This window comes from Tinamus guttatus, unplaced genomic scaffold, assembly GCF_059628265.1.
Source record: "Tinamus guttatus ecotype Peru unplaced genomic scaffold, ASM5962826v1 Tinamus_guttatus_pri_ptg000533l, whole genome shotgun sequence".
Taxonomy (NCBI): Eukaryota; Metazoa; Chordata; class Aves; order Tinamiformes; family Tinamidae; genus Tinamus; species Tinamus guttatus.
The window spans coordinates 56387-72026 of record NW_028289067.1 but is presented as its reverse complement, the minus strand read 5'-3'; the positions used below and the strand labels follow the sequence as shown (position 1 = coordinate 72026).

At 68.7% G+C, this 15640-nt stretch overlaps 1 protein-coding gene across 1 annotated transcript; it reads left to right on the top strand.

Moving 5' to 3' along the window:
- The first annotated feature begins 7957 nt into the window (after positions 1 to 7957).
- Positions 7958 to 14685, top strand: LAMTOR1 (late endosomal/lysosomal adaptor, MAPK and MTOR activator 1). The gene is made up of 4 exons (XM_088534059.1): positions 7958 to 8055; positions 10108 to 10185; positions 10279 to 10405; positions 14593 to 14685. The coding sequence occupies exons 1-4, from the start codon at positions 7958 to 7960 to the stop codon at positions 14683 to 14685; spliced, it is 396 nt and encodes a 131-aa protein (XP_088390185.1).
- Positions 14686 to 15640: the final 955 nt, after the last annotated feature.

The window sequence follows — 15640 nt, the reverse complement described above, 5'->3', positions numbered from 1 at the left end:
CTCATCCCGCAGCCTCCACTAGTCCCTTTATCCTGCAGCCTCCAATAACACCCTCATCCCGCAGCCTCCAATAAAACTCTTTCCCACAGCCCCCTTCGCCCCACAGCCTCCAGGACCCCCTTTCCCACAGCCTCCGCTGGCTGTTTTATCCCTTGACCTCCATTGAACCTCTTTATCCCGCAGCCTCCACTCGCCCCTTTATTCCTTGGCCTCCAATGAAGCCCTTTGCCCCGCAGCCTCCATTAACCCTCTTATCCGTTGACCTCCATTGAACCTCTTTATCCCGCAGCCTCCAAAAACCCCTTTATTCCTTGGTCTCCAATAGCCCCTTTATCCCTTGACCTCCATTGAACCTCTTTATCCCACAGCCTCCACTCGCCCCTTTATCCCTTGGTCTCCAATAGCCCCTTTATTGGGGGGATATTGGGGCCTTCACTGGAGCCAATAGTCCCTTGGCCTCCAGTGAAGCGCTTGGCCCTGCAGCCTCCACTCGCCCCTTTATCCCTTGGTCTCCATTGAACCTCTTTATCCCACAGCCTCCAATAGCCCCTTTATCCCTTGACCTCCATTGAACCTCTTTATCCCGCAGCCTCCAATAGCCCCTTTATCCCTTGACCTCCATTGAAGGTCCTTATCCCTCGGTCTCCAATGAAGCCCTTCTCCCCGCAGCCTCCAATAACCCCTTTATCCCTTGACCTCCATTGAACCTCTTTATCCCACAGCCTCCAATAACCCCTTTATCCCTTGACCTCCATTGAACCTCTTTATCCCTCGGTCTCCAATAGCCCCTTTATTCCCGGGCCTCCCCCAACGTCCTCCTCCCCGGCCTCCGACGGGCCGACCCCTGACGGGGGTGACGGGGACCGGGTCACCGCGGTGCCGTGGGTCTGTCCCCATGTCCCTGTCCCCACATCCCCGTCCTCCCGTATGTCCCTGTCTCCATGTCCCTGTCCCCCTGCACTCACCGTGTCCCCCCGTGTCCCCCCATATCCCCACGCTCCCCATGTCCCCCGTCCCCATCCCCCTGTGTCCCCCCGTGTCCCCCCACGCTCCCCGTGTCCCCCTGTGTCCCCCCATGTCCCCACGCTCCCCATGTCCCCCCATCCCCCCATGTCCCCACGCTCACCGTGTCCCTGTCCCCCGTGTCCCCATGTCCCTGTGTCCCCGTGTCCCCCCATGTCCCCTCGTGTCCCCCCATGTCCCCATGTCCCCCCATGTCCCTGTGTCCCCATGTCCTGGGACACCCAGCAGGGCGGTGGCGGCCACCACGCACTGGGGCTCCCCATGTCCCCCTGTGTCCCCATGTCCCCATGTCCTGGGACACCCAGCAGGGCGGTGGCGGCCGCGCTCGGGCTCCCCATGTCCCCACGTCCCCCCATGTCCCCGTGTCCCCATGTCCCCATGTCCCGAGCAGGGCCCGGGGCAGAGCTGGGGGACAGGGTGTCACCGAGTGTCCCCAAGTGTCCCCACCGCGGTGCCCGCGGGCACCAGCTGGGGGACACCGTGTCCCTGAGTGTCCTCGAGTGCCACCGAGTGTCACTGAGTGTCCCCAAGTGTCACCGAGTGTCCCCGAGTGTCCCCACCGCGGTGCCCACGGGCACCAACTGGGGGACACCGAGTGTCCTCAAGTGCCACCGAGTGTCACTGAGTGTCCCCGAGTGTCACCGAGTGTCACCGAGTGTCCCCACCGCAGCGCCCAAGCGCACCAGCTGGGGGACACCGTGTCCCCGAGTGTCAACGAGTGTCCCCGAGTGGTCCCCAAGTGTCACTGAGTGTCACCGAGTGTCCCCAAGTGTCCCCGAGTGTCACCGAGTGTCCCCACTGCGGCGCCCAAGTGCACCAGCGGGGGGACACCGTGTCCCCGAGTGTCAACAAGTGTCCCCGAGTGGTCCCCAAGTGTCACTGAGTGTCACCGAGTGTCCCCAAGTGTCCCCGAGTGTCACCGAGTGTCCCCGAGTGTCCCCACTGCGGCGCCCAAGTGCACCAGCCGGGGGACACTGTGTCCCCGAGTGTCACCAAGTGTCACCAAGTGTCCCCACCACAACGCCCGCAGGCACCAGCCGCTGCACGATGGGACCTGGGGGGACAGGGTGTCACCGAGTGTCCCCGAGTGTCCCTGAGTGTCCCCAAGTGTCCTCAAGTGTCCCCGAGTGTCACTGAGTGTCCCCAAGTGTCCCCGAGTGTCCCCAGGTGTCACCGAGTGTCACTACCGCGGCGCCCGCGGGCACCAGCCGCTGCACGATGGGACCTGGGGGGACAGGGTGTCACCGAGTGTCCCCGAGTGTCACCGAGTGTCCCCTCCATGTCCCCGAGTGTCCCCAAGTGTCCCCAAGTGTCCCCACCATGACGCCCGCGGGCACCAGCCGCTGCATGATGGGACCTGGGGGGACAGGGTGTCCCCAAGTGTCCCCGAGTGTCCCCGAGTGTCCCCACCGCGGCGGGGGCGGGAGCCGGAGCCGGGAATGGGGGAGCCGGGATGGGATGTGGGAGCCGGGAGCGAGCGGGACACGGGAGCGGCGCCTTCCCAAAGGAGGGAAAGGAGGGAATTCCGCCCCATTCCTGCTCCATAGGGACAGGGAGTCGGTGGGAGCAGGAGCCGGGAAATCGGGATAACGGGGGCTGCGTCCGGGAGCAATCGGAGCGGCGCCGCCGGGATGCGCCCCGGGAATCTCCCGGCGTTCCAGTGACGTTTCAGGGCTTCCCGGGGCCTTCTGGGACACCCGGCTCTTGGCAGCGGGATTTTTCCGGGTCCCTGGGGGCGTCCCCCAACGCCGGGAACACCGGGAATCCTGGGAACACCGGGAATCCTGGGAACACCGGGAATCCTGGGAATTCCGGGAGCGCCGGGAATTCCGGGAGCAGAGGCGCTGTGCCTGCTGGGGGGGGGGGGGGGGCGCCTGGGCACCGCCCCCTGCCCGAGGGCTCCCACGCGGCCCCGCCCACGAAGAACACGCCCCCTCCCACGCGGGACACGCCCACGCGGCCACGCCCACGCGAGACACGCCCACACGGGACTGGGCCGCACCCACGCAGAATACGCCCCTCCCACGCGAGACACGCCCACGCGGCCCCGCCCACGCGGGACTAGCCCACGCGGGACTGGGCCACACCCACGCGGGACACGGCTCCTCCCACAGGGCCCCTCCCACGCGAGACACGCCCACGCGGCCCCGCCCACGAGAGACACGCCCACACGGGACTGGGCCGCACCCACGCAGAATACGCCCCTCCCACGCGAGACACGCCCACGCGGGACTAGCCCACGCGGGACATGGCCCCTCCCACAGGGCCCGTCCCACGCGAGACACGGCCACACGGCACCGCCCACGCGGGGAACCCCCACGCGGGACACGCCCACTCGTGACGCGCTCCCCCCCCCCCACCATTGGCTCCGCGGAGCCGCGCGCGGGCCCCGCCCCTCCACGCGCGACCGCGGCGCCCACGTGACGCGCCCCACGTGACGCGCCCCACGCGCGGGCCCCGCGCGCGGTCACGTGGCGGCCGCAGGCGGGGCAGGGGGGAGGGCGGGGCTCGCCCCGCCCCCACGTGACGCCGCGCGCGCGCCCTGATTGGCCGCCGCCCACGTGACAGCGGCGCCTTCCGCGGGGGGGAGGGGGACGCGCCCTCTTCGCGCTCCCATTGGCCCGCGCGCTCACGTGACGCGCGGGAGGCGGGGGGGGAGAGCGGGGAGTCACGAGGGCGGAAGCGGCGCGCGCGCGGCGGGGGGGGGGGTGGGCGGGGCGGGCGGCGTCACGTGGGCGGCGCGGGGGGGCCCCTCGCGGACACCGTAGCGGCCCCTCCCGGACGCCGTAGCGGCCCCTCCCGGGCGCGTTCGCGGCCCTTCCCGGACGCCGTAGCGGCCCCTCGCGGACGCCGTAGCGGCCCGGCCGCCGCCATGGGCTGCTGCTACAGCAGCGAGGCCGAGAGCGCCGAGCAGGTGGGGGCGGGGCGGGGGCGGGGCCTGCGGGGGGGCGGGGGGGGAGGGGACCGGAGCGGGGGGGGGAGGGGAGGGGGGGCGCGGTGGCTGCGGGGGGGGGGGGGGAGGGGGGCGGTTATTGGGGCGCTGTCACGTGGGTGTCGCTGCAGGGAGGGGTCGCTTGGAGGGGTGACACTGCGGGTGGCACTGGGGGTGGCACTAGAGATGTCGGGGTGTCACTAGGGGTGTTTGGGGGTGTCACTGGAGGTGTCATGGGGGTGTTGGGGTGTCACTGGGGGTGTCAGGGGTGTTGGGGTGTCAGGGGGGTGTCACAGCCATGTCAGGGTGTCACTGGGGGTGTCAGGGGGTGTCAGGGGTTGTCCCTAGGGGTGTCACTAGGGGTGTCTGGGGGTGTCACTGGAGGATTCACGGGGGTGTTGGGGTGTCACGGGGGTCTCGGGGTGTCACTAGGGGTGTCACTGGGGGTGTTGGGGTGTCGGGGGGTGTCACAGCAGTGTCAGGGTGTCACTGGGGGTGTCACTAGGGGTGTTGGGGTGTCACTAGGGGTGTCACAGGGGGTGCCCGAGGGTGTCAGGGGTTGTCACTGGGGTGTCACTAGAGGTGTTGGTGTCACTAGGGGTGTAGGGGTGTCACTGGGGGTGTCAGGGGGTGTCACTAGGGCTGTCACTAGGGGTGTCGGGCTGTCACTGGGGGTGTCACTGGGGGTGTCACTGGGGGTGTCACTAGGGGTGCCCGGGGGTGTCAGGGGTTGTCACTAGGGGTGTCACTAGAGGTGTTGGGGTGTCACTAGGGGTGTCACTGCGGGTGTCACAGGGGCTGTCACTAGGGCTGTCACTAGGGGTGCCTGAGGGTGTCAGGGGTTGTCACTGGGGTGTCACTAGGGGTGTCAGGGGGTGTCACTAGGGTGTCACTGGGGGTGTTGGTGTCACAGGGGGTGTCACTGGGGGTGTCCGGGGGTGTTGGGGTCTCACTGGGGGTGTCACTAGGGGTGCCCAGGGGTGTCAGGGGGTGTCACTGGGGGTGTCGCTAGGGGTGTCACTGGAGGTGTCATGGGGGTGTTGGGGTGTCAGGGGGGTGTCACAGCAGTGTCAGGGTGTCACAGGGGGTGTTACTGGGGGTGTTGGGGGTGTCACTGCGGGTGTCACTGCGGGTGTCACTGGGGGTGTCACTAGGGGTGTCAGGGGGTGTCACTAGGGTGTCACTAGGGGTGTTGGGGTGTCACTAGGGGTGTCACTGGGGGTGTCACGGGGGTGTTGGGGTCTCGCTGGGGGTGTCAGGGGGTGTCACTGGAGGTGTCATGGGGGTGTTGCGGTGTCAGGGGGGTGTCACAGCAGTGTCAGGGTGTCACAGGGGCTGTCACTGGGGGTGTTGGGGGTGTCACTGCGGGTGTCACAGGGGCTGTCACTAGGGCTGTCACTAGGGGTGCCCGAGGGTGTCAGGGGTTGTCACTAGGGTGTCACTAGAGATGTCGGGGTGTCACTGGGGGTGTCACTAGAGGTGTCAGGGGTGTCACTAGGGGTGTCACTAGAGATGTCAGGGTGTCACTGGGGGTGTCACTGGGGGTGTCAGGGGGTGTCACTAGGGTGTCACTAGGGGTGTTGGTGTCACAGGGGGTGTCACAGGGGGTGTCCGGGGGTGTCAGGGGTGTCACTGGGGGTGTCACTAGGGGTGTTGGTGTCACTAGGGGTGTTGGTGTCACAGGGGGTGTTGGTATCACTAGGGGTGTTGGTGTCACTGGGGGGTGTCACGGAGGTCTCGGGGTGTCACAGGGGGTGTCACTGGGGGTGTCAGGGGGTGTCACTGGAGGTGTCATGGGGGTGTTGGGGTGTCAGGGGGGTGTCACAGGGGGTGTCACTAGGGCTGTCACTAGGGGTGTTGGGGGTGTCACTGGGGGTGTCAGCGGTGTCACTGGGGGTGTCAAGGGTGTCACTGGGGGTGTTGGTGCCACAGGGGGTGTCACCCCCGCGCGGATGCAGGTGGCAGCGGGGGGAGGGGCTGTCCCTGCAGGGGCCCCGGGGGCTGTTGGGAATTTCGGGAAGGGGCTGCGGGAGGGGGAGGGGCGGGAGAGAGCAGGAAGCACCGGGAAAAGCGGGAAAGCCGAAAAGCGGGAAAACCAGAAAGCGGGATAGCCAAAAAATGGGATAGCTGAAAAGTAGGAAAGCCAAAAAGTGGGAAAGCTGAAAAGTAGGAAAGCTGCAACATGGGGAAGCAGACAAGTTGGATAGCTGAAAAATAGGATAACTGGAAAATGGGACAGCTGGAAAATGGGGAAGGCCAAACATGGGGAAGCTGAAAATGGGAAGGGATGGGATGGGGAAGGGTCGGGATGGAGAAGGGTCGGGATGGGGAAGCGTCAGGACAGGAACTGTTGGGATGGGGAAGGATTGGGATAGGGAAGGTCGGGATAGGGAAGGGTCGGGACAGGGAAGGGTCGGGATGGGGAAGGGTCGGGATGGGGAAGGTCGGGATAGGGAAGGGCAGGTTGGGAAGAGTCGGGATGGATCGGGATGGGGAAGCGTTGGGATGGGAAGGGGAAGGCCGGGAAGGCCGGACTGGAGCCGCGGGCAGCGGCGGCTCCGTCCCCATTCCCATCCCTGTCCCTATCCCGGTCCCCATCTCCGTCCCCCTCCCTGTCCCGTTCCCATTCCCGTTCCCGTTCCCGTCCCCCTCCCGTTCCCGTTCCCATTCCCGTTCCCGTTCCCGTCCCGTTCCTGTCCCGTTCCCATCCCATTCCCATCCGGTTCTTGTCCCGTTCCCATCCTGTTCCCGTCCCGTTCCCATTCCCGTTCCCATCCCATTCCCATCCCATTCCCATTCCCGTTCCCGTCCCATTCCCATCCTGTCCCGTTCCCGTCCCATTCCTGTTCCCATTCCCGTTCCCGTCCCGTTCCCATCCCGTCCCGTTCCCGTCCCATTCCCGTTCCCATTCCCATCCCCATTTCCATTCCCATTCCCGTTCCCGTCCCGTCCCATCCCCATTCCCATCCCATTCCCGTTCCCGTCCCATTCCCATTCCCGTTCCCATTCCTGTTCCCGTCCCGTCCCCGTCCCATCCCCATTCCCATCCCATTCCCATTCCCGTTCCCATTCCCGTCCCATTCCCGTCCCCGTCCCATCCCCATTCCCGTCCCGTTCCCGTTCCCGTTCCCATTCCCATCCCATTCCCATTCCCATTCCCGTCCTGTTCCCGTCCCCGTCCCATCCCCATTCCCGTCCCGTTCCCATTCCCATTCCCATTCCCGTCCCGTTCCCATCCCGTCCCATTCCCATCCCATTCCCATTCCATCCCCGTTCCCATCCCGTTCCCGTCCCGGCAGGAGGAGGAGACGAAGCGGCTGCTGGAGCCGGCCGGCAGCCCGGGCGGGAAGGCGACCGGAGCGGAGCCGAGCGGGAGCAGCGCCCCGGCCGCGCGCACGGACGAGCAGGCGCTGCTGTCCTCCATCCTGGCCAAGACCGCCATGTGAGAAACGGGAATACCGGGAATACCGCCGGGAATGCTGCTGGGAGTGGGGAATGCTGCCGGGAGCAGGGAATGCCGCTGGGAGCAGGGAATGCTGCCGGGAGCGGGGAATGCTGCTGGGAGTGGGGAATGCTGCTGGGAGCGGGGAATGCTGCTGGGAGTGGGGAATGCTGCCGGGAACAGGGAATGCTGCCAGGAGCAGGGAATGCCGCCGGGAGCAGCGCCCCGGCCGCGCGCACGGACAAGCAGGCGCTGCTGTCCTCCATCCTGGCCAAGACCGCCATGTGAGAATCGGGAATACCGGGAATACCGCCGGGAATGCCGCCGGGAATGCTGCTGGGGGACGGGAATGCCGCCGGGAACAGGGAATGCTGCCGGGAGCAGGGAATGCCGCCGGGAACAGGGAATGCCGCCGGGAGCAGCGCCCCGGTCGCGCGCACGGACGAGCAGGCGCTGCTGTCCTCCATCCTGGCCAAAACCGCCATGTGAGAATCGGGAATACCGCCGGGAATGCCGCTGGGAATGCTGCTGGGAGTGGGGAATGCTGCTGGGAGTGGGGAATGCTGCTGGGAACAGGGAATGCCGCCGGGAGCAGCACCCCGGCTGCGCGCACAGACGAGCAGGCCCTGCTGTCCTCCATCCTGGCCAAGACCGCCATGTGAGCGGAGAAGCGGGAATGCCGGGAATACCGCTGGGAATGCCGCCAGGAGCGGGGAATGCTGCCGGGAGCGGGGAATGCCGCTGGGAGCAGCGCCGGGAGCTGGGAATGCTGCTGGGAGCAGGGAATGCTGCCGGGAGTGGGGAATGCCGCCAGGAGCTGGGAATGCTGCCAGGAGCTGGGAATGCTGCTGGGAGCACCGCCGGGAGCAGGGAATGCCGCCCGGAGCGGGGAATGCTGCCGGGAGCGGGGAATGCTGCCGGGAGCAGGGAATGCTGCCGGGAGCTGGGAATGCCACTGGGAGCAGCGCTGGGAGCAGGGAATGCCGCCGGGAGCTGGGAATGCCGCCGGGAATGCCGCCGGGAGTGGGGAATGCTGCTGGGAGCAGGGAATGCCGCTGGGAGCAGCGCCGGGAGCCGGGAATGCTGCTGGGAGCGGGGAATGCCACCGGGAACAGCGCCTGGAGTGGGGAATGCTGCTGGGAGCAGTGCCGGGAGCAGGGAATGCTGCCAGGAGCAGGGAATGCTGCCGGGAGCTGGGAATGCCACCGGGAGCTGGGAATGCTGCTGGGAGCGGCGCCGGGAACAGGGAATGCCGCTGGGAGCAGCGCCGGGAGCAGGGAATGCTGCCGGGAGCGGAGAATGCCGCCGGGAGCAGGGAATGCTGCCGGGAGCAGGGAATGCCGCCAGGAACAGCACCAGGAGCGCCGGGAGTGGGGAATGCTGCCAGGAGTGGGGAATGCCACCGGGAGCAGCACCGGGAGCAGGGAATACCGCTGGGAGCGGCACTGGGAGCAGGGAGCGCAGCCTGGAGCGCCGGGAGCAGGGAATGCTGCCGGGAGCAGCGTCAGGAGCAGGGAGCACCACCGGGAGCAGCGCTGGGAACGCCGGGAGCAGCATCAGGAGTGCTGGGATCGGGGAGCTGCGGCCGGGAGCGCCGGGAGACACATTGGGAATGTCGTGAGCGCTGGGATTGGGGAGCTGCGGCTGGGAACACCAGGAGCACCAGGTCCGGGAGCGCTGGGTCCGGGAGCGCTGGGAATAGGGATTCGGGTCCAGGAGAGTCCGATCCAGGGAGCCGGATCCAGGGAGTCTTGTCTGGGAGCGCCGGATCCGGGGGCTCCGTGTCCAGGACGTGCTGGATCCAGGAGCGCCGGCTCCGGGATTGGCCGGAGCTCCGTGTCCGGGATGTGCTGGATCCGGGATGGGACAGGGCCCCGTGTTGGGATGCGCTGGATCCGGGAGCGCCGGGTCTGGGATGCGCCGGATTCGGAATCCTGTGTCCGGGACACGCTGGATCCGGGTGTGCCGGGTCCGGGATGCGCCGGGGCCCTGTGTTGGGATGCACCAGGTCCGGGATGCGCCGGGGCTCCATGTCCGGGATGCATCGGGGCCCCGTGTTGGGATACACCGGGTCCGGGATGCGCCGGGTCCGGGATGCTCCGGGGCTCCGTGTTGGGATGTGCTGGATCCGGATGTGCTGGGTCTGGGATGCTCCGGGTCCCTGTGTCCGGACCCGCTGGATCCAGATGTGCTGGGTCTGGGATGTGCTGGGGCTCCGTGTTGGGATGTGCTGGATCCGGGATGCGCCGGGTCCGGGATGCTCCGGGGCCCTGTGTCTGGACATGCCGGATCTGGGTGCGCTGGGTCCGGGATGCACCGGGTCCAGGATGCGCTGGGGCTCCGTGTTGGGATGTGCTGGGTCCGGGATGCACCGGGTCCGGGATGCTCCGGCGCTCCGTGTATGGGATGCTCCGGGTCCGGGATGCTCCGGGGCCCTGTGTCTGGACATGCCGGATCCGGGTGCGCTGGGTCCGGGATGCTCCGAGTCCCTGTGTCCGGACCCGCTGGATCCGGATGCGCCGGGTCTGGGATGCACCGGGTCCCCGTGTCTGGCCCCACCGTATCCTGGATGCGCCAGGTCCGGGATGCTCCGGGGCCCCGTGTCCGGACATGCCGGATCCGGATGCTCCGGGTCCGGGATGCTCCGGCGCTCCGGCTCCGTTCCCGGCGCCGTTCCCGGTGCCCGTCGTGACTCCGCTCCGTCCCGCAGCAACATCATCGACGTGTCGGCCGCCGACTCGCAGGGCATGGAGCAGCACGAGTACATGGACCGCGCGCGGCAGTACAGGTGAGCACAGCATTCCCGCGGCGTTCCCGGCGTTCCCGCGGCATTCCCGGCGTTCCCGGCGGCATTCCCGGCGACATTCCCGGATTTCCGCAGCACGCGCCTGGCCATGCTGGGCTCGTCCCTCGCGCACTGGAAGAAGCTGCCGCCGCTGCCGTCGCTGACCAACCAGCCCCACCAGGTGCTGGCCAGCGAGCCCGTGGCGCGCGGGGACCTGCTGCAGGTGGGTGCGGGGACACGGGTGGCACCGGGGACACGGGGTGGCACCAGGGACATGGGGCAGCGCTGGGGACACGGGTGGCACTGGGGACACGGGGTGGCACCGGGGACACCAACACTGGGGACACCAACACTGGGGACACGGGGCAGCGCTGGGGACACAGGGTGGCACCGGGGACACGGGGTGGCACCAGGGACACCAACACTGGGGACACCAACACTGGGGACACGGGATGGTGCTGGGGACACGGGGTGGCGCTGGGGACATGGGGCAGCGCTGGGGACACCAACGCTGGGGACACCAACACTGGGGACACGGGATGGTGCTGGGGACACCAACACTGGGGACACGAGGTGGCACTGGGGACACCAACACTGGGGACACGGGGTGGCGCTGGGGACACAGGTGGCACCGGGGACATGGGGCAGCGCTGGGGACACCAACACTGGGGACACGGGGTGACACTGGGGACACGGGGTGGCACCAGGGACATGGAGCAGCGCTGGGGACACGGGTGGCACTGGGGACACGGGGTGGCACCGGGGACACCAACACTGGGGACACGGGGTGGCACCGGGGACATGGGGCAGCGCTGGGGACACCAACGCTGGGGACACCAAGACTGGGGACACCAACACTGGGGACACGGGATGGTGCTGGGGACACCAACACTGGGGACACGGGGTGGCACCGGGGACACCAATACTGGGGACACGGGGTGGCGCTGGGGACACGGGGTGGCACTGGGGACACCAACACTGGGGACACGGGATGGTGCTGGGGACACCAACACTGGGGACACAGGGTGGCTCTGGGGACATGGGGTGGCACTGGGGACACGGGGCAGTGCTGGGGACACCAAGGCACTGGGGACACTGGGTGGTGCTGGGGACACCGGGTGGCACTGGGGACACCAACACTGGGGACACGGGGTGGCACCGGGGACATGGGGCAGCGCTGGGGACACCAACGCTGGGGACACCAACACTGGGGACACAGGGTGGCACTGGGGACACGGGGCAGTGCTGGGGACACCAACACTGGGGACACAGGGTGGCGCTGGGGACAGCCAGGGTGGCACCGGGGACACGGGGTGGCCTTGGGGACACGGGGTGGTGCTGGGGACACGGGGTGGCCTTGGGGACAGCCAGGGTGGCACCAGGGACACGGGGTGGCACCAGGGACACAGGGTGGTGCTGGGGACATGGGGTGGTGCTGGGGACACCAACACTGGGGACACAGGACAGCACTGGGGACACAGGGTGGCACCGGGGACACAGGGTGGTGCTGGGGACACGGGGTGGCCTTGGGGACACGGAGTGGTGCTGGGGACACCAACACTGGGGACATGGGGTGGCGCTGGGGACACCAAGGCACTGGGGAGGTGGTGCTGGGGACACCGGGTGGCACCGGGGACACCAACACTGGGGACACGGGCAGCCCTGGGGACACGGGGTGGCCCTGGGGACATGGGGTGGCACTGGGGACAGCCAGGGTGGCACCGGGGACACGGGGTGGCCCTGGGGACACGGGGTGGTGCTGGGGACACCAACACTGGGGACACAGGACGGCGCTGGGGACACCAACGCGCTGGGGACAGCCAGGGTGGCACCAGGGACACGGGGTGGCCTTGGGGACAGCGGGCAGCGCTGGGGACACCAACAATGGGGACACGGGGTGGCACTGGGGACATGGGGTGGCCTTGGGGACACAGGGTGGTACTGGGGACATCCAGGGTGGCCTTGGGGACACGGGGTGGCACTGGGGACACCAAGGCGCTGGGGACACGGGGCACCACTGGGGACACCGGGTGGTGCTGGGGACAGCCAGGGTGGCACTGGGGACACTGGGGTGGTCCTGGGGACACCAGGCGGCACTGGGGACACGGGGTGGCCTTGGGGACACGGGGTGGTACTGGGGACATCCAGGGCGGCGCTGGGGACACGGGGCGGCGCTGGGGACATGCAGTGGCCTTGGGTACACAGGGGCAGCACTGGGGACATGGGGCAGCGCTGGGGACACGGGGTGGCACTGGGGACACCAACACTGGGGACACAGGGTGGCGCTGGGGACATGGGGTGGCACTGGGGACAGCCAGGGTGGCACTGGGGACACGGGGTGGCCCTGGGGACACGGGGTGGTGCTGGGGACACCAACACTGGGGATACAGGACGGCGCTGGGGACACCAACGCGCTGGGGACAGCCAGGGTGGCACCGGGGACACGGGGTGGCCTTGGGAACACTAGGGTGGCACTGGGGACACGGGGCAGCACTGGGTACAGCCAGGGTGGCCTTGGGGACACCAGATGGTGCTGGGGACACGGGGTGGTGCTGGGAACATGGGGTGGTGCTGGGGACACCAACACTGGGGACACTGGGGTGGCGCTGGGGACACCGGGCAGCACTGGGGACACGGGGTGGTGCTGGGGACACCAAGGCACTGGGGACACCGGGTGGTGCTGGGGACACCAACACTGGGGACAGCAACGTGGCCTTGGGGACAGCCGGGGTGGCACCGGGGACACCAACACTGGGGACATGGGGTGGCACTGGGGACACGGGGTGGCACTGGGGACAGCCAGGGTGGCACCAGGGACACGGGGTGGTGCTGGGGACACGGGGCAGCCTTGGGGACACAGGGTGGCCTTGGGGACACAGGCTGGTGCTGGGGACACCAAGGCGCTGGGGACACGGGGCAGCCTTGGGGACATGGGGCGGCGCTGGGGACTCTGGGGTGGCACTAGGGACACCAAGGTGGCACTGGGGGGACGGGGCAGCACTGGAGACAGGGAGTGGCCTTGGGGACACGGGGCAGCCTTGGGGACACCAAGGTGGCACTGCGGACACAGGGTGGTGCTGGGGACACCAAGGTGGCGCTGGGGACACAGGGTGGCCTTGGGGACCTTGAGGGGGTACTGGGGACACCCCACATGGCCCTGGGGACATGGGACAGTCCTGGAGACACTGGGGTGGCCTTGGGGACACGGAGCAGCACTGGGGACATGGGGTGGCCTTGGGGACACAGGGCGGTGCTGGGGACACTGCACAGTGCTGGGAGCCCTGAGGTGGCGCTGGGGACACCCCCAGGGGCCCTGCATGGCCTTGGGGACATCCAGGGTGGCCCTGGGGACACGGGGCGGTGCTGGGGACCCCAAGGTGGCACTGAGGACAGGGGGTGGCCTTGGGGACACAGGGCAGCGCTGGGGACACTGGGGTGGCCTTGGGGACATGGGGTGGTGCTGGGGACACCGGGGTGTCCCCGGGGACACCAAGGCAGTGCTGGGGACATGGGACAGCACCCTGCATGGCCTTGGGGACACCAAGACGGCGCTGGGGACATCCAGGGTGTCCCTGGGGACACGGGGCGGTGCTGGGGACACTGGGGTGGCCTTGGGGACACGGGGTGGCCTTGGGGACATGGGGTGGCCTTGGGGACACAGGGCGGTGCTGGGGACACTGGGGTGGCCTTGGGGACATGGGGTGGCACTGGGGACACTGAGGTGGCACTGGGGACACCCCCAGGGGCCCTGCATGGCCTTGGGGACATCCAGGGTGGCCTTGGGGACATGGGGCAGCGCTGGGGACACCGAGGCGGCACTGGGGACATCCAGGGTGTCCCTGGGGACACGGGGCGGCACTGGGGACAGCCAGGGTGGCACTGGGGACACGGGGTGGCACTGGGGACACGGGGTGGCCTTGGGGACACGGGGCAGCGCTGGGGACACCGGGTGGCGCTGGGAACACCGGGTGACGCTGGGGACACTGGGGTGGCACTGGGGACACCGGGCAGCGCTGGTGACACGGGGTGGCCTTGGGGACACAGGGTGGTGCTGGGAACACTGGGGTGGCCTTGGGGACACAGGGCAGCACTGGGGACACGGGGCGGTGCTGGGGACCCTGCGGTGGCGCTGGGGACACACCAGGGGCTTTGCACGGCCTTGGGGACATCCAGGGTGGCCCTGGGGACACAGGGTGGCACCGGGGACACCCCGCGTGGCCTTGGGGACACCGAGGTGGCGCTGGGGACACCGGGTGGCACCGGGGACACCCCGCATGGCCTTGGGGACACGGGGCGGCGCTGGGGACATCCAGGCTGTCCCCGGGGACACAGGGTGGCACCGGGGACACCCCGCGTGGCCCTGGGGACACCGAGGCGGCGCTGGGGACATCCAGGCTGTCCCCGGCGCAGGTGGCGCGCGTGGCCGCGTACGCGCGCAGCGCCCTGTCCCAGATCCGCGTGGACGCCAAGGAGGAGCTCGTGGTGCAGTTCGGCATTCCCTGAGCCCGGAACGCAGCCGGAGCCGGATCCGGAGCCGATCCGGAGCAGATCCGGAGCGGATCCGGAGCAGATCCGGAGCGGAGCCGGGAAGCGGAGCCGGGAAGCGGAGCCGGATCCGGGCCCGGCCGCTCCGGCGCTCGGAGCCTCCCCGGGGACGTTGGCGGCGCCGGCCCCGTCCTTCCCGCTCCATAAACGCGTTCAGCCGGCGCCGGCTCCTCTCGTGCGCCGGGACGCGGCCCTCGGATCGGGAATTGCGGCCGGATCCCGCGGGGGAGCTCGGGGCGCTCCCCGTGGAGCCGCGTTCCGGATGGGGAAGGAGGCGCCGCGGGATGCGGAGGCCGCTGGGATGGGGCTCCCCAAGCGGCTTCCCGAGGCCTCCGCTTCTCCCGCGGCTTTTCCGCACGGAGCCGCATCCCGATCCCGGTGCCGCGGGAAGCGCGGCCGGTGCGGAGCGTCCCGGTGCCGCATCCCGATCCCGCCTGCGCCGGCCCCATTCCCGGTGCTGCATCCTGATCCCACGTGCGCTGGCCCCGTTCCCGGTGCTGCATCCCGATCCCGCCTGCGCCGGCCCCATTCCCGGCGCTGCAGGAGGAGCGCGGCTCGTGCAGAGCATTCCAGGGCCGCATCCCGATCCCACCTGTGCTCATCCCGTTCCCAGGGCCGCATCCCGATCCCACGTGTCCCCATCCCGTTCCCAGGGCCACATCCCGATCCCGCGTGTCCCCATCCCGCCTGCGCTCTCCCCGTTCCCTCTCCTGGCTCTGGTGCTCTCCCCATTCCCATTCCCGGCTCCTGCGCTCTCCCCATTCCCGTTCCCTCACCCCATTCCCGCTCCCGGCTCTCGCACGCTCCTGTTCCCATTCCCAGCTCCTTTGCTGTGTCCCGTTCCCCTTTATTCCATTCACCGCACAGCTCCGCTCTCCCCATTCCCATTCCCATCTCCTTCGCCGTGTCCCAG